Consider the following 18709-nt stretch of genomic DNA (forward strand, 5'->3'; position numbering starts at 1 on the left):
GTTCCCCTCCCGATGCCGCGTCTTCTCCGAGGGGGAGAGGCGAGGTCGCGCAGCCCCGAGCTGCGTTGGCTCGCCCGGCAACTCGGCTGTGGGCGTGGACCTGCTGGGAAGGACTGGAGCCAGGAGCTGGGGGTGCTGGCGGTCCCGGGTCTGGCGACGGTCCTCTAACCGATCGTCTATCTGCAGGCTCCGCTGAATAAGGGCGTCCAGCGTGGTGGGACAATCCATCATGGCCAACTGGTCCAGTATCTCATCCGACAGTCCCTCAAGATACTGGTCCCGAAGTGCCGAGTCATTCCAAGACAAGTCTTGAGCCAACAGCCGAAATTCCATGGTGTAGGTGGCCGCAGTGGACATGCCCTGTTTCAAACGCCTAATTGCCCGGTTGGCTTGACTCTCCTTCTGGGGGTTCCCGAATGCGGCCTCCAAATGGCTGCAAAACCCCATATAGTCTGTCAGCAAGGGGGAGTCTTGCCCGAGCAGCGGCAATGCCCACTTGACTGCCTGGTCCTTTAACAAACTGATCAAAAAGTGCACCTTGGTGCGGTCGTCTGGGAAGTTCCGGGCTCGCCCCTGAATATACAACTTGGCCTGGGCGAGGAACATGGGAAAGCTGGCCGGGGCCCCATCAAATTTCTCTGGCAAGGCCACTGGGTACTTGCCTGGAGCTGGGGCGTCGGCCACAGGAGCCGGTAGGGTGTCCAACCGCTGCTGAAGTGCCGTAACCGCATCGCTGAGCTGCTGCACGGTGTGAGTCAAGGCCTGGTTCTCCTGGGCCAATGCCACCAGCGCAGCTGCCTGGTCGGCCGTGGCTTCTGGCTTTTCCTGAACGCACCCCAACGAAGAGGGAGCGCGGGTGTGGCGGGAGCAAACTGTGCTAGTCCCGGGGGGAAGGTTACCGTTGTCGTAGTCAAAGTCCAGTCCTGAGTCACTAGCCTGGAAACAGTTCACAAGGAGCGAGGCGAGGTCCGAAGCAGGAAGCCGGGTGGGGACAAGAACACTGGACGGTCAGAAGCAGGAAGCCGGGCGGGGAACAGGAACACTGGAAGGTCAGGTCTGGGTCCGGGTAGGAGCAGGTACTCAACGACGACGTTGCTCCCGCAACCTGGGACCGGGCTGACTGGCCTTTATCTTCTCTGAGGCCAGGGGCGGTCCCAGCCCCCAGGAGACCCGCCTCTCCTGGCCTTAAGGTGAGCACTCCTCCTGGGAGAAACCAGTTCCCTTCGCCTCTCTGCCCTGAGCCTCTGCAGTTCAGGGGAGGCTGAAGGGTTACTGGACCCAGGGGGAGACTCACCTGTAGGCACTGAGTCCTCAACCACCTCCGGAGCCAGAGTGGATTCACCTGGTGCCTGCTCCTGAGGATCCGGCACAGGTGCAGGCACTTCAGAATCAAGGCCCTGCCCCAGTTCAGCCGGCCCTGGAGGCGGGGACTCCTGTGCAGGCTGGGATTCCTCCGGTTCAGCCTCTGAATCGGAATCCCAGGCCATCACACCCAGCTTAGAATCTTTAGTCCCCAGTCTGGCTCAACACTGGGTGACACTGTGGTTTAAACCACAGAGCCTAGGACTTGCTGATCAGAAGGTCGGTGGTTCGAATCCCCGCGGTGGGGTGAGCTCCCGTTGCTCGGTCCCAGCTCCTGCCAACCTAGCAGTTCAAAAGCACGTCAAAGTGCAAGTAGATAAATAGGTACCACTCCAGTGGGAAGGTAAACGGCATTTCCGTGCGCTGCTCTGGTTCGCCAGAAGCGGCTTAGTCATGTTGGCCACATGACCCAGAAGCTGTACGCCATCTCCCTTGGCCAATGAAGTGAGATGAGCACCGCAACCCCAGAGTCGGTCATGACTGGACCTAATGATCAGGGGTCCCTTTACCTTTACCTTTACCTGGCTCAACACTGGAACATTGGGGAGGCAATGAACACAATGGGACCCTATCCTCTTTTATTCCCTGCAACAGGATGCTTTTCATCAGTGGTTTCTGTCTGAAGCTTGAAGAATACCTCCAGTCCAACCCCTGCTGATGGTCTCTAGACCCAGCTCTCTTGAATTGGGTGGGGTGCAGAAGCCAGGATGCACTCCAAAATGTATAAAATAAAACTAACATCAGGGAGGGTTTATGTGCTCATTCTGCTGCTGGTGAGTCAGTGAGTGAACCACATCAAGTGTCCTCATTTACATGTATGCATACATATTCATACATTTTATTTGTATACCATCTTTCCAAAGTTCAAACAGTGCTCAAGGTGGCTTGCAGCATGAAAAAAGATACATAACTACAGCATAGCTAAAGTTCCCATTAACAATAAATGAAACATTAATGATACACAAACAAACTGAACCATTTCCACATAGGGCCTTATTATGAACAGGTAACCTGGCTCTGTTGGGTCATCACAAACTAAGTCAAACTCAGAGTATATCAACTGAAATCAACAGACTTACTACTTGTCCACTGTTTTCAATGGCTCTAACTCTAAGTATGACCAACAATGGCGCTTGCCAAATTCATTTTATTTCAAGAGTCTTCCAGTTGAGGTTCATCAGAAACTTTTAAATAATGACTCAGGTTCTGGTCAGTTTTGTGGTTCAGGGAGGAAAATATAGTTTTGGGTTGAGATTCAGGATGGTTAGAAACAGCATTATTAATTCACTATTATTCATATATTTAATTGCAAAATTTGTAAGCCAATTTGGAAGTTTAATACTGAGATCAATATTTAAAATGAATGAATTGTACCCCATATATTGGTACAGTAATGTAATTCTACCTCCAAAATCTCAATGCCTGTTAAGTGAAGAAGGAGGCAAATTTTAACTTACCTTGCAATTTGGAAGCCTCTTTTCTACCCAACTTTTCCCAGAATGGTGTGGAGCAGCAGTTGTGTATACTTGAGGAAAAAGAGGGACAAACTCCACACTTGAAGAAGGTGAAAATCCAATCACTGGAGAATGGGCTCCAAACATCCACTAAAATAAAGTTTTTAAAAGGTAAGAATACACTCTAACATATTAGTCCATACAGCTTTTGTTTGTTAATTATTCATGTTTTCATTTCTATTTCATATGTATTTTTTTGACTCTTATGTATCCTTTTGCTTTCTCCAAAACATGAAAAAAAATCACTGGGGTGGGGAAACAATTCAAAATTTACTGAGTTCAGCTATAAATTACTACTACTAAAGGCTTATGCAGCAACTCAGAACTACAATACCATGGTGAAGAGTGACTGTGATCCTAGTACACATCTAATATTAAATATGGCAAGGGTAAAGAATTAGTGGAGACCAGCTGGAATCTGACTAAAGCTATGTAGATATGAGTATGTCTGCCTATGATTTCAGGAAATCTATCTCAATGGAGTACTACATTTCACCCTGAATTCTGTTTTAGATGCAATCTAGCAGGAATCCTACTCATAGATGAGTCATCCCAATTCACTCCTCAAGCAGACCTCTCTTCCATAGTCTATTTCCACCCCATTCTGTGCTGCACAACACCTTTGCTTGATGCTGCAGTACATCTGATGGTATTGGCTGTTGTGAATATAGCCATGACAAACCACAGCACGGCACTGGTGTGGTGTCTTGAGACAGTTCTCAGTGCTAGAATGATGCTACAAGTCATGTCCCTGCCCAGGTACAGCAGTGGTTGTTTCACATCCTAAACTTCTGTTTTTATAAGCAGTGGCTCATATGACAAGGCTGTTGAACATCAGGCAAATGTTTTAAAACCATAGCCAGGTGGATGACAAACAGCATAATTTAACTGTTACATTAAAAGAAAATCTCACTAAAATTAGTGATCATTCAGATTTTACACAGGCAATAGCAAATCAAAGGCAACTACAGGGCCTTTGGTATATCCAAGCTAGAGGAATGTTACTGCTTTCAATCCAATTCCATGGTTCTCCAAGTTCATAAATTTTCATTCGGTCCTGGAGTGTGTCTTTCACTCACCACTATGCTCTGTTCCTACATGCAACCATCAAGTGCCAGTACAGCTTTCTAGCTTAGACATTTTATTAGGAAACTGAAATTTATCCAAAGAATTTGGAGTTCAAACATCTAAGTGAAACAGCATCAAATTTATGTCAGAGGCATTAAACACCACACATAACTAATTCCATAATTAACATAGTCAATGAAATCTAATGCATGTATTAAAAAATACTTAAGGCTAATCTCTAAGCCGACCATCCACCACTACTTTCAAATGTGCCTTACAATCCACACGTGTGTGTGTGTGTGTGTATAACCAGTAGTGATGATGAGATTTATTGCTTGAATTAATATGTGATCAAGAACAGCTAATGCCTGCCATATAACATCAAAGAACATCAGAGCAGAAGACACTGAATGCAATTGCTTATGTTACCATTTTCTTTATATGTCCAGCTGATGCTGTCACAGTAAACTCAAAGTGATGGTGAGAGGGTTAGTCCTAATGAGCAGATTCATGTGCAGCCACCCACTTTCTTCTTTTATTAAAATAAATATTTTGCAGATTTCTAAACATGAAGGGAAACACAAGTTCTTAGACATTAAATACCTCTAGTGGTAGCATCCTGGCATAGCAACGGGGGGGGGGGGGCGTTGCAACACATCCTCTCTTAAATCAGTCCTATTCTACATCTTGAGAAAGCCTTCTGAAGCAGGCACAAATATTGTAAAAACAGCATAGTGCATTGAATGAATACACCAGCTGGTCCAATATGCTGGTATTTTTAAAAGAGTGTGATAACTTTGGTTTAAGATGGTTAGGAAACATTGCTTGCAATATTAGAATAAGCTTTCTGTAGTTTTTATTTAGATGAGCTTTATGCAATGATCCAGACTGTATGGAAGATGATTTGCAATGGAAAAGAAATGCTCAAATCCAGCCTTCAAATCACTGCCCAGTTTGCGACTAGGATGCATCTGCAATAGGCTCATGTAACTCATTCTTTTTATCGAGTTTTCCATAGTAAACAATTCTACATTCTGATTGACTGCTGTAAAATACACGGCCCTGTTATTTATGGATTTATTAGGGTATCAACAGGAATGAGTATTAGGGGAGTAGCAGGGCATAGACCTTATGGCAGTGTCGTTCCAGTGCAATCGTGAGAGCGACATTACTAAAAAAAACAACGAGCAAAAAATGAGCCCTAAATGTCAGAGGACTGCAGTCTTGTAAAGAAGGCACACTATTTTGGGTGTTATTTTATAAACGTATGAAGCTCAGAAATGTGCAGTCCGTGTGGTTTGAGAGTGAAAAGGAACGAGCTCAGCATTAGCAATAGCTTCGTATTAATAGTTAATGTGGTCTCTCTCCCTCTCTTTCCCTCTCGTCTTGTCTTTAAAGTCTGGTGGAAACACAGTGCGGTTCAACAGCAAGGCGCAGACACACGTCTGCAACAGCAAGGAAATTTACGGGCGAACTTCAGCACCACGGCGCGTCGGACAGCGACAGAAGTTGCTTCCCACCTCTTTCGCTGTCAGCTTACGCGTTTCCCAAGGCTCATAACGAGTTTCCCAATGTCCCCTTTCGCATTCTCCTGGGCGCTTTTGAACCCACCACGGAAAAGAACCGGCGCGATGGGAGTGAGGAAAAGCGAAGTGCGCTTCCAACAGGACCCTCCGTCAAAGCAACCAGAAAAAGAAGCACGAATAAAGAAGGCGGGGGGAGGGAGGCAGATGGTGGTGAAGGGAGACAGGCAAAAAGGCAAAGGTTCCTTCCTTACCTGCCCGTTCAGAAAGGGAAGCTGATGAACCGCGGAATGATGCTCCGGTGCCATCAAAGGCAGGAAAGGATCGCAGGGAAGTTGCCAGCCCGAAACCCCCTGGATCAGCGGCGCAGGCGGCGGAGGAGGCGGCGGCGGCGGTGGCGAAGAGAGCAGTAGTGGAGGGGGCACCACCCCAGCGGCGCCCCCGACCCGAAAGAGCCCCGCCGCGCTCGGGACCATCCAAATCCAGGGAGGCGCTGGGGGCTCCGCATTCCCGGGCCACAGGAGAGGCTGCTGCCGCTTGGCTCTCGGCACCGGGAGCATTCTACATCTTACAGTACGATTCCACCGGCGAAGGCGAGCGGCAGCGGCAGCGGGATCCCGGCTGGGGGTTCAGATCCGCGGCGCCTGGGGCAGGGGGGCGAGGGATGCCCATCAGTGCCCCGGCTCTGGATGGAGCCTGAGAGCAGCGGCAGCGGTCGCAGCAGCGGCGCCTCAGTCCTGAGCCGGTTGGGGCTCCACTTCGTTCTGTGGCGCTGCCGGGAGCTCCGCCCCTTCGCAGCCCCTCCCGCCTGACCACGCCCCCCCGCGGCGGCTGTTCTCGCTGCTGCTGCTGCTGCTGCTGAGGTTGCAGGGAGCCCGGGACAAGGAAGAGGAGGAGGCAGAGCCGCACGCAGCCCTTGCTGCAATTGACTGGACGGCGCGGGTGCCCTCCAACTTCTCTCCTCTAGCAAACCGGACGGGGCGCGCCGCAGAGAAAAGAGGAGTGCGATGGGCGAGGGAAGATAAGATCAAAGAGACGCGGGGGTGGGGAGCGGCGAAGGGAGAGGAGAATCCAAGAGCAAAGGATGGAGGACGACTGGGGGGAGATGGAAGCAACGCGAAGACGGGAGGTGGGCGAGAGAGGCGGATGAAGCCAGAGAAAGAAGAGCCAAAGGAGTAAGAGAAAGAGCAGGGCAGAAGGGATCTGAGCTCGAGGAAGAAGTGGCCAGGGTTTTGAGGGGCCTCTGAGCACATGCAGAGTGCATTTCCCCTGTCTACTACCTCTAGCCCTCACACACTTCCGGGAGTTAAGGAAGGGCTTCCCAGAAGATTCAGACTTTGGCATCTCTCGCTTCTAAGAAGTGTTGCGCTTTTCAAAAGGGGTCTTGCGAGGGCGGGAGAGGAGGAATGAAGAAAAGGGAAGGGGGGGAAGAGGTGAGAATGGCAAAGAGTAGCTGTGGAGGGTGTGAAAGGGGAGATATGAGAAAGGGAGGGAAGTTCAAATGGGAAGAAAAGAGAGGGTCGGAATGTGGAGTTTGGAGGAGGTTGTAGTTGCATATGCCATACATTTCCTTGTGGTGAAAATGAACAGATTCCTCTTCAGGTGTTGCCCTAGAAGTATGAAACCCTTTGCAGCTGCTCCTTAAAATCCAACACTGACTTTGGATTTCAGTGCTAATTACATCCAGCCCAATATTGTCCACACCTAGAATGCAGAATATATGTGTGCGCGCACACACCAGGAGGGGTTGGACTCCAAGATCATCACCAGTCAGCATGGCCAGGAATTATGGGAGCAACACATAGAGGAATGCAAGTTCACCATGTCTGGTCTACACTAGACAGACAGTAGCATTACAGGGTAGCAGATAGGGGAGCTTTCTAGCCTTACCTGGGACTGAACCTTTGGTATGCAAAGCATGTGCTCTATCACTGAGCTGTGGCCCTACTGGTGCTTCACATATGGTATCACACATGCTGTTACATTGCATTCAGTTGCATATTCTCCCAAATGGAAAAGATAAGATGGGAAATAGCACCCCATGCAGCTTTGGTCAGACCACACTTGCAGTACTGTGGCCAGTTCTAGGCACCTCAATTTAAGAAAGATGTTGACGTGTGCAGAGGAGGGCAACCAAGATGATCACGGGTCTGGAAACCAAGCTTTATGAGGAATGGTTGAGGGAGTTGGGTATGTTTAGCCTGGAAAAGAGGAGACAGAGGAAACATCCGTCACCTGGCAGAGGGAGCAAGCTTATTTTCTCCTGCACCAGAGGCTAGAACATAAATCAATGGCTTCAAGTTACTGGAAAGGAGATTCTGACTAAACATCAGAAATAACTTTCTGATAGTAAGAACTGACAGTGGACTGCTCTCCTTTGGGAGGTGGTGGAGGTTTGGGAGGTCCTTGGAGGTTTGTAAGTAGAGGTTGAATGGTCATCTGTCATGTCTGGTCTAGTTGAGATTCCTGCATTACAGGGGGTTGGAAGAGAGATGGTCCTTCATGTTCCTTCCAACTCCACAAATCTATGATTCAGTGTAGTTTTCTAAATTAGACACTGTAGCTGAGAAACAATCTGTCCTGACATCCCATTTTAAACCTGTTCCTGTAGAAGTAATTACCATTCATTTTAACATGACTTACTTACACATAAGTCTGCTTAGATATGTAATCTACAGGGACAATCAGCAAAAGCCTCCTTGCCATGAGTGAGGAGGGCAAGAGCACTTCTGTGCTTCCATTCATTTCTGTGGGGCTCACATAGCATTGTTCCCAGTCCTTTCTTCATTGAGCTCTAATCAATGCCCAAGAACAGTAATTATCACAACGTGTGCGAATGCTTTCAGTCCCCTGTAGTTCACCTTCCCACAGAAAGCATGCCTGGCCCACCTCCTCTCCTCTGCTGTAGGAACATAATATGCAGCATTTTATCCAGTAATGCACTTAATTGCCAGTTAAGCTCATATTTGTGGGTTCCACTTGGACTTTCAGCTGTATATCAGGGAATTGCAATGTGAATTGATGCTCCCCCTCCTTCTCCAGCAGCAGCATGGGCAGGTGGCTCAGAAAGGTCAGAACCCTCTAACCTGACACTTAGCTAAGGATTCCCCCCCCCCTTCTCAGTTACAATATCTAATTCAGAACACTGCACTGAAGGTTGGGATTCTATTTTCCATCACACTGGATTTATGACCTCAGAGGTTCCCCTTTACATTCTGCTTTGAACTTCTTTAAAATTGTGCTTCTTAATTCATGTGTCCCCGTCCTTCATTTCACCCACATTGTTAATGAATTCAGTTCTGGGTAAACGTCTTCAAACTTCCTGCTTTCAAGTTCGTTCAGCTAAGGGAGATCATGGCATTAGAACAGTCTGCACCTCTGACTGATCCTGGGACAAACTATAAAATGGGGGACGTGAAGGTGGTGTTGGATCCGACTAATTGGGAATGCCTGTTCTTTTATTGTCCTTATGTCTAAGGTACAGAAAATGACAAGGGAACTGACCATGTTAAATATGCATGTCTGTCAGGTGCTCAGATACAAATGCTGTTAAGTACCTGGAACAGACAAGCAGACAGGCAGTCTGGAGGGAGAGAGCCTGTAGGCTTCCAGCAGTAACAAGTTGCGAAGACAAGAAGAGGTCTTAGAGCAGACGATGGTATAAAGATTGGATTTCTCGTGTCACCTGATTTCCAGGAGTGATAATCACCTGGAAATACTGCCCTAGCTATGATTGCCTGCATTCCCTCTGATGAGTGCATGACAATGTGGCACACTTATGCCAAATCAGATATGAACTATGCATTCCTGTATGTGGGTCCCCACCATCCTATTGGTTGGCCCTTTAAGAAACACAAAACTGGTGGTCAGGGAAGTCTGGTGTGTCCCTTTAAGACATAGTCTAAAAAGGTAAAATAATATGCTACACACAGAGACACACACAACTTAGGTGAGGCATGAAATATCTAAGTGATATCACACTTTGCAGGATTCATCCAGCTTCCAATGGTAAGCAAGAAGCCCATCCAAAAGGCAAGAAGTCATCACAGGCAGATTGGCTTAGGTAACTGTGGGTACTGGTTTTCCCAGTAGTGATGTATGGAAGTGAGAGCTGGACCATAAAAAAGGCTGATCACCGAAGTATTGATGCTTTTGAATTATGGTGCTGGAGGACTGCAAGAAGATCAAACCTATCCATTCTGAAGGAAATCAGCCCTGAGTGCTCACTGGAAGGAGAGATCCTGAAGCTGAAGCTCCAATATTTTGGCCACCTCATGAGAAGAGAAGACTCCCTGGAAAAGACCCTGATGTTGGGAAAGATGGAGGGCACAAAGAGAAGGGGACGACAGAGGACGAGATGGTTTGACAGTGTTCTCAAAGCTACAAACATGAGTCTGACCAAACTGCGGGAGGCAGTAGAAGACAGGAGTGCCTGGCGTGCTCTGGTCCATGGGGTCACGAAGAGTCGGACACGACTAAACGACTAAACAACAACAAACTGTGGATAAGATAGACCAAAGGGAAAGGAACACAAATCCAGCTAGAACGCTTATGGCTGAAAACCGATCTGTTTCAGAAAGGGAATATGACAGCATCCTGTCAATGGAAGCCTGGCCTGGATGTCAACCAGAGCCCGACTAAGTTCGCTTTCTCTAAAACAGTGCAAAGCAATTATTAAGTAAACATGGTGTGTTGCAGAGTTTCATAAGCTAAAATAAAAATGTCATTGTCATGAATAAGAGCACCCACGCCAGTTCTGAATCTGTAGAAAAGCACCTTGGGAGTTCTGAGCTGCATTGGCTGAGTGTAACAAAAACAAGCTCTGTGCATGCTGGGATCACTCTTTTAAAACAAAACCTACCCAGCTCACCTGCATTGGTTAATATTTTTTGATGTTAGACAGAGCCACAGGGTCTTTCCTGCAATACCTCATTGTATGACTCCCTCTGGGAATGCGGAGGGAATTGCCAGAAATGCTCATCACCCTCCTATATGCCTGTGAAGTCATCCCATGGTGCCCAACATATACACACAAAGAGAACTGTTTGTCCTTTGTAGCCAAATAAGCAATTAGGAACTGAAGCTAAATGGGCTCTCTGAGTGACAGTGATTCTGATGCATTGTGTCATTTATTTATTTACATAGGAATATTGGAAGCTGCCTCACTTTGAGCCAGACCGTTGGCCCATCTACCTCACTTTTGTTTACACCAGGGACAGCCAACTTGGTGCCATGCAAATACTTTGGAGCTGCAACATTAGCCACATCCAACATGGCCAATGGTCCAAGATTATGGAAGGCACTACATTGTCCATCCTTGGCACACACTAACCAGTGGAGGCGCTCCAAGATTCCAGACCAGAGCATTTCCCAGCCCTACCTGATGCCACAAATTTCAACTTGGCCCTTCTGCGTCCAAAACAGATGTTCCAGTGCTGAGTTACAGGTAACTAATGCATATATAGAGAGAAATACTGTTTTAAAGAAGGGTGATCTGCCAAATCCTATAATCTGGGTTACTGAGACAAGAAGTATTCCAGAACCTGACAATTGTGGCCCAAGCTGCTGCTGCTGACAGTTCCTTGTCATTCAAACCTTGATCGGAATCAAAATCTAAGGAGCCAGACAAGGGGAGAAGTGAAATGTTTGTCTGGTTATCAATGAGATCTCAGAAAATACTTTTGTCCAGAATCCTTTTACCTTGGGGCAAGTCCCACCACATATGATGGCAGGTCGCAGTATCCCAGCACCCCTTCCAGCATAAGAAGGAAATGGTACTTGTACATGTGTGTTTATGTGAAAAGTGAATTGATGTGTGTGAGAGATGGTATGTGAATAGGGAGCAGGTGTGTCTGTATGCAAGGAAGAGAACATGAATGATGGATAAAGGAATGAATGGTGTGTCAGTTAGTGAGAGAGAGAATTGCTGATGCATGAATGGGGTACGTGTTTGTGTGTGAGTGCATGTATGAATGTATGGATGTGGGTGGGTGGGGGTCTTATGTGTGATTTTGGCTCCATCCACTGCTGCTATGTGATTTACAGCCATCCTCCCCTAGGGAGTGCAAACCTTGCATTCAAAAAGATTACCGGACTCTATTTGCTCATGGGAATTCTAGTAGTAGCATAGGTTCATTTCTTCAGTACATGGAAATTCTAGGGCTGCAGAGACTTGCCCCCAAGACACAGAGTCCTCAGATTTCTTACCATTCCCCCATTTCTTCACCTCTACTGCCTTTTGGCTCCCATCTCTTTTTTTCTTTCCTTCTTAATTCTTTTTCACGTTTTCTCAACATTTTAAAAAGAAATGCTAAACGTTGTAAAAACCACTGCACACAATAAAAGAAGAGAAAGGAAAAAGAAAATCTGGATTTTATTTTATTTTCCCTGTGGAAAAAAAAGCAAGTTAAACTATATGGGTAAAACAAAGGCCAGAAAAGTCCTAGGGCAGAGGATCCTTGAGTATTTCAGTATAAATGCTCCAAAATAATTTGATTGCACTCATCATATAGGCACCTACCCCTAGGCCTGGTTCCGGAATGTTCAAGTCAGACTAATTGGCCTTCCTAGGAGAACCCAGGAAAAGCAACAACAATAATATATGGCTCCTTGTGGGGATCAACCAGCCTAGAAGGCTTGAACTGAATCCCATTTATTCTCACAGTAACTTGGGTTGATACACAAAATGCAGAAAGTAATTTGGACCTATGTAGTGTCCTCCACATACCCACACACTTTTCTGTTTACATCTTGGTCTTTTCCAACTTGTTCTTGGTGAATTAGGATGAGATCATTGCAAGGCTCTCAAGTTTTAATGTTTTTTGGCATTTTGATTCTTTATTAAAGCCAAGCAGAATTGTTGACTGTACTCAAAGTAATATTTTTTTTACAAGCAAAAAAAGAAAAAGAACCACAACAAAAGAACTGTCGCTGTCTTTGAACATATTTTCCCCACCTCTTTTATACCCAAGGGAGATGTTTTTACTTCAGAGAATTACTGTTTTCCCACCCACCCCACTCTATTTGTGAAGGATGCTCTACGACTGATAAATTGTGCGTGTTTGGGGTTTGTTTTTGTTTATCTCATAGATCCCTTTTCTTCTTTAGAAAATTAACATGGCTTGATGGCAGGAGGGGAAAAGAGGCAGAAGGAAGTGGGGCGGGGGGAGAGAAGCTGATTTCTTCAACCTAATGATAATCATTACCACAAAATAAAATCTGTTGTTCAAACAACCAGATGATGCCTATTCCCCCCCAAAAAAGAGATCAGATTTATAAGGTTGCTTCCTCAACATGGGGCTCAACTTGATCCTGCTTGACACATATGGTTATGAGTTTGAGCGGCTCAGTTTGAATGATGCCCTGAGTTCCTTTGAATTCTTGGGATCCTGCATCTGTGTAGGGAGAATGTATAAGAGCAAGCTTGCCAAACTAGTTCTTTTATTAAGATAATGACTTATGGAAGCATAAAGGGAAGAAGGTGACACAGAGACATGCTGGCTTTGTGCTGGGCTCTAGGTCTCTCCTGGAAACATAATGGAAAGCAAAATCAGTTAAGGCTCTGAGCCCCTCCATCCTACGTTCAGGTTGTATACATGTGCAAATAAAGCCTTATACCCTAAAGAGCTCACAATCTTCCCTGGCCTTCATTCCAAGGAAATAGAGCCCTGAGAAAGCACTTCAAACCCCTCAAGTCTCTCACTGCTTGAAGATTGGGGTGGTATGTAACAATATGAAAGGTGTTGGTAAACATGCCTTAAACCTTGTGTTGTACTCTCTCAGTACTGGAGCTATCCTGGGACTATTTTGCAGTGTATCCCAGGTGGTTCAGGGGTGTTTGTGAGTGTCATTTCTTCCCTTTTACAAATCATCTCACTAGTGTTCTTCACTCTGCCACCTTCCCAGGTGCTTACTTTTCAATTAAAATCCAGGAAAAGGCATCTTGCGGCAACTGTTCCCAGGGGACATTTTCAGATCAGGATTCCTGTTCAGCCAAGGAAATTGCAGCAGTGCCAGATTTAGGGCGGTGCGGAGAGTTCCCCCACACAGGGCATCTAGCCAAGGGAGTGCAAAATAACAACAACCACCCCTATATTTATATGGGTACTTAACTGAGAAGCTCCACTAAAAAAGCAACTGTACACAAAAAAAGTTATTGTGAAAATAAAAGAAAATATGGGGGGGGGGGTTGGTCCTTGCCCATGGTTGCAGAGTGCTAGGGAAATGTTTGCTTGAAAGAAAAACACCAACACAACCTTCAGCCACCTTACAACGATAAGGTAACTTCAATACCCCACAGTGACTGACATTCAAAAGAAATTCTGAAGTGCCCTGAGAATGAGTCAGAAAAATAGATGACTCTTTTACAGGAATCAAAACTTTGCAGAAATTGGAGGACAGATTTTGGCACAGCACTAGTTTTAGCTCATGTGAGGTAGCACATTGATGTGTGAAATGATCTTTACCCTTGTGTTTGGTTTTTGCATTAAATTGAATCAAATTTCCAGAGCACCTACTGCCGATAGTGCTCTAGAGGCAGCACAATGCTTCAAGGGTTGGGATCTGTGTTATGCACATAATATAATGACAGGAGAAAGGGGGGTGGCTAAAACGAGTCAGCTGAAAGCCCATAAATGAGCAAAATCATCCATACTAATGCATCATTAAAATTAATTCTAATACCAACTCATTTCAAAGCATAATATGGCAATCTAAATAAGCAATTCACTTGGGTAATATTAACATCATAACATTTTTAATTCATTAATTAGTAAAACACAAATGCGTTTATATTGTGATGAGCTTGTGGGTACCAGACTCTCCTGTGTTGTGAATTTCTGGGTGTCAAACACTTAACCCTTGGATTCAGCAGATGTTAAAAATATAAGCCAGGCAAGTTTCCTGATGAGGTAATCACCTGGAGTGATGAGCCACCAGGAGAACAAAATAAAGGTGATGAACCATTAGGAAAGCTAAGAAGAGGGCTCTATGCCACAGGAAAAATGGGAGGGGCCCCTCCTCCAGCTCCTAATTAGAAAGATGAAAGGCCAGTGTTTTTAGAGTTCACTGTGATGTAAGCTAGAAGCTGGGGAAAAAGCAGCAAGCAGAGGGTCAGAGAGCCATGACTGATTTCTGTTTGAATCCAAGGCTGTGACTATGGGACAAGCAATAATCTCTTGGGGTGTCAATGTTGTAAACCCCTCCATTGTAGACTCAGGTTGTATATATGTATAAATAAACCAAATAACCTAAAGACACCACAGTCTCTGCTGTGCCTCATTTCCAAAAGGAAACACAAACCTTGGGTGAGTGCCTGGAACCCCCTGGAAGCTTGCACCACTCAGAGATTGTGGTAGCATGCAGCAATATTATTTGTGTTAAAGTGTTAAACCAGCTTCAGGTCTGAGTGCAGCCAGGTATTAAGGGACAAGAAACAGAACCACTGCAATGGGTCAAAGAGGTGGGTTTTTGAAAAAGAAGAAAGAAACTTGAAGAGAGAGAGAGATTGCTTGGGGAAGCTATTCCAGGCTCATGTAACAGAACTGGGAAGAAGCACCCTTCCAGAAGCTGGAATGAAGGCACAGAGAAACAGTATCTCTTAATTACTTTTTAGAAATATAAAGCTGCCAAATTTAACAGAGAATTAGCTTTCCTAACTGATTTGTACAGCTATTAAGTGAGATATAAAATTTCTGGCTTAGTGTCAGAAGTTACAATGGATGGGGTGGGTAGGACACAATCCACCGTCTCTTTTTCCAAAATGAATATATACTTTCCTAGCATATAGCTTCCTAACATTCCTTGTACATTATAATCTAATGGAACACTACTGCCACCCGTGAACACGATATGTTTCTTTGTGTTATTAAAGTCTATAATCTGAAGCAGTCTGTGAGCCATTGATGGACCAATAATAGTGGCCGGGTCCCTGTAGGTCCAAAGTTTTCACTATCAAGGGAAAATAAGGCTTCCAATTAGGTGTTTGTCATATGCCAGCTGCTGTCATATAACTGGGCTATAGTGTTGGCTTGTTCTTTAAACAGCTGGGAAGACATAATTAGGGATTCCCTGGTGCCTCTGTGTGTGCTTTTCTTTGTTTTCTAATACAGGATAAACTCATAATGGAGAAGCTTTTTATAGCCATTCCTTGAACCTAGATTGCACACTAGAAAGCCTTATGTTGTGATTAGAATTTCTTCACTTTGTTGTTACATTGTTATTCGCTTCCTAGATATTGGTTCAACTTGTAAATAAAAAATAAATCTATCGCTAGCATTACCAATAAGGTATTTACAGTTTGCAATACTACAGCACCATGGACAATTCCAAAGTCTACATCATGGATGGAGAACTCGAGGCTCCCCAGATGCTGTTGGACTCCAGTTGCCATTAGCCCCAAACACCACGGTTGGTGGCCTGGAATGATGGGAGTTGTAGTCCAACACCACCTCAGCAATAGACTTTCTAAGGTTGCTCTTTCCTGTTACTAACTAGATTATCTTAAATGATGAAATTTTTCTAATGTGTTTATTGTTGTTGATTTTTATCTCTAACATTGTATTGTATTTATGGTGCTTTGTTTTCTGTTTTGTAATATTTGTGAACCTCTATTTTTCTTTTTACAATGTGAATCTGTATATAAATTATCAGGGAAGGGTGGAACTAAATGAACCTCAGGCGTGTGCAAAATATATGGGGGGAACCCACTGAACAGTGACAGAGTAGTTTCTGGCACAAATATTTGCAAGAAACTCATTCATCCTTTTCATTTTTAACTCACATGCTGCCTTTCTATATTACTGTACTCAAGATGGCTTACTACCCACAGAAATGTTCAAATATTCAACAGTTGTCATCCTGCAACAGTTCAAAAGTATCTAAAAATAAACAATTAACAAAACTGAAGAACTCATTTCAAAACTAATATTACAAAATAATATCAGTAAAATATCACCAAATGTCTATAAAAACCATCTCCATCAGTCACACTAAATCATTAAATGACAAACAATATAAATATCTGTAAAAATACAATACCTAAAATGGTACAGACTAACAGGGTGACTAATTCTTGATTTAGTGGTCAGTCTATCCTGCCCACAAGCATTTTTTTCTGAGCCCCCCGAGAGCCCATCAAATTTAGAGACAGTAACAAAAACAGAAGCAAAGTAGACACAGTTGAAACCTCTCTGCCCAGCCAAGCACCCTGATTGTCAGGAACATGCCCCCCTCCCCAGAGCGCAGGGGAAGAGTTAGACTCGGAAACCGAACTAAGTGAATGAGGGACTGACTCTGCAGATGAGAGCTGGCTGTAAGTCAAGAAAGGGCAGTTCAATCCTGCTTCCTGGGGAAGACACTGTTAGCTCTCAAGAAGAGGAAGAGGGAAGGCAGCCAGAGTGTTGCTAGGCAATCAGTAGATAAGCCAAGGTCTGAGTCTGTGTCGAGTGGGAGTGGGCAGGCCAGCCTCTCGGTCCCCAGTGTTGAGTCGTGGGTTGACATAGCAGCCGGCACAGCGATTTCTTCAAGTAGCTCTTTATTATGGTAAGCTGGAATAGAACTGACTGCGAACAGCTCAGCCGGCCTGTATTTATAGGCAGCCGGCTGTCAACATTGTAACCACAACAGCCCAGAGTTCCCGCCTAAAATAACTGGCGCGGACCTGAGTGAAAACTATCTACAGACCTGAGTGAAAACTATATACAGTATCCCCCTGTTGGCCCAGGGTGAAACTACACTACATAACACCCCTCCCCACCGAGATAAGGCGTTAGTTACAATCGTAATGGTTTCCTTATATACAGCACTACGCGTAATGGTTCAATTAGGCACAAAAGCATATCGGTTACATTTCCCATACTTAGACCAACAGTGATACCTGTCCAACAACATAGTCCTTTAAATGAGTTGGGCGCTTGGAAACTCTGCCAGACCGCCGGGGGCTGGTAGCCAAGTCCGGAGGGCCACACAGTTCTCGCTGAGGCTGTGGTGCGACCCTAGGTGGCGTTGGAACCAACTCCCCTGGATCCGCTGCTGTGAGTGGAGCCTCCGCAAGTGGAGTGGTCTGAGTCTGTTCTGAAACGGCTTGGTTCGGCTCCACGCTGGCAGTTTGCGAGGGAGGTGTAGGTGGGGCCTCGCCATCTGTACGTGTCTCTTCTGGAGCCGCCAGCGCAGTTGGGGGCACCTCGGTAGTGTCCAAGTCCCCAACCCTGCGCCTAAGCTGGTCTATGTGCCGTCGCCACAAGCGTCCGTCTTCGAGTGCCACCTGGTACGAGCGAGGTCCAGTGACTCCCACTACTGTGGCTGGCACCCAAGGGATGTCCCCCACATAGTTCCGGGCAAAGACCTGGTTTCCTGGGACAAATGACCGTGGTGCGTTGGCACAGCCTGGGGGTTCAGCCACGGCAAAGTCTGGGTGTAGCCGGTCGAGCGGTGACCTGAGGCGGCGGCCCATAAGCAGTTCAGCAGGACTCCTCCCTGTGGCCGCGTGAGGGGTGATGTGTTGCACGAACAAGTATTCGGCGACCCGCTCATGCCAGTCTCCCCGGTCCAGGCGCGCCAGTGCCTCTTTTGTTGAGCGCACCATTCTTTCCGCTTGCCCGTTGCTGGATGGATGAAAGGGTGCCGTTAGGGCATGGCGGATGCCCAGTCCCAAAAGATATTGCTCAAACGTGCCTGACGTGAACTGCGGTCCGTTGTCAGAGACAAGGACATCAGGACACCCATGCGTTGCAAACAGGCCTCGCAGCACCCGGATGACAGCTTCGGTAGTGGTGGAGGGCATCAGGGCGACCTCCAGCCATTTGGAATAGGCGCCCACCACTACCATAAAGGTCCGGCCGTGAAAGGGGCCAGCCAGATCGATGTGCACCCTCGACCAGGGTGTCTTTGGCGTCTCCCAGGTGTGTCCCTTAGCTGCCGGTGGTGCAGGCCTCGACTCCTGGCACGCTTGACAGGCGGACACCCAGGCAGTGATGGCATCGTCCATATTAGGCCACCAGATGTAACACCGAGCCAACGCCTTCATTTTGACAATTCCCGGGTGGCCAACGTGCAGAGCCTCCAGGACGCGCTGACGGAGTCCCTGGGGAATCACGACGCGGTCTCCCCACAGCAGACAGCCGCGATGAGCTGAGAGTTCATGTTGTCTGGTTGCGAAGGGCTGGAACTCCGATGCAAAGGGCCCTTGTGGCCACCCCCTCCACACCCAGTTGAGCACCCGGCTGATGGTGCGATCCTGGGCAG

General features: G+C 46.4%; 1 protein-coding gene across 2 annotated transcripts in view; it reads right to left on the minus strand.

Moving 5' to 3' along the window:
* The window catches only part of TCERG1L (transcription elongation regulator 1 like), a 182695-nt gene extending 176423 nt beyond the window's left edge, over positions 1-6272 (minus strand). Inside the window, exons 1-2 of one of the 2 annotated variants that reach the window (XM_081006332.1) lie at positions 5722-6272; positions 2820-2966 (exon numbers count right to left, since the gene is read on the minus strand). In XM_081006332.1, coding sequence (XP_080862458.1) covers positions 2820-2966; positions 5722-6027 — 453 coding nt within the window. In that variant the 5' untranslated portion in view covers positions 6028-6272. The remainder of the gene's footprint in view (positions 1-2819; positions 2967-5721) is intronic. The other variant, XM_081006331.1, reaches the window with a different exon arrangement.
* Positions 6273-18709: the final 12437 nt, after the last annotated feature.

This window comes from Podarcis pityusensis (assembly GCF_964106645.2).
Source record: "Podarcis pityusensis genome assembly, chromosome: 5".
Classification (NCBI taxonomy): domain Eukaryota; kingdom Metazoa; phylum Chordata; class Lepidosauria; order Squamata; family Lacertidae; genus Podarcis; species Podarcis pityusensis.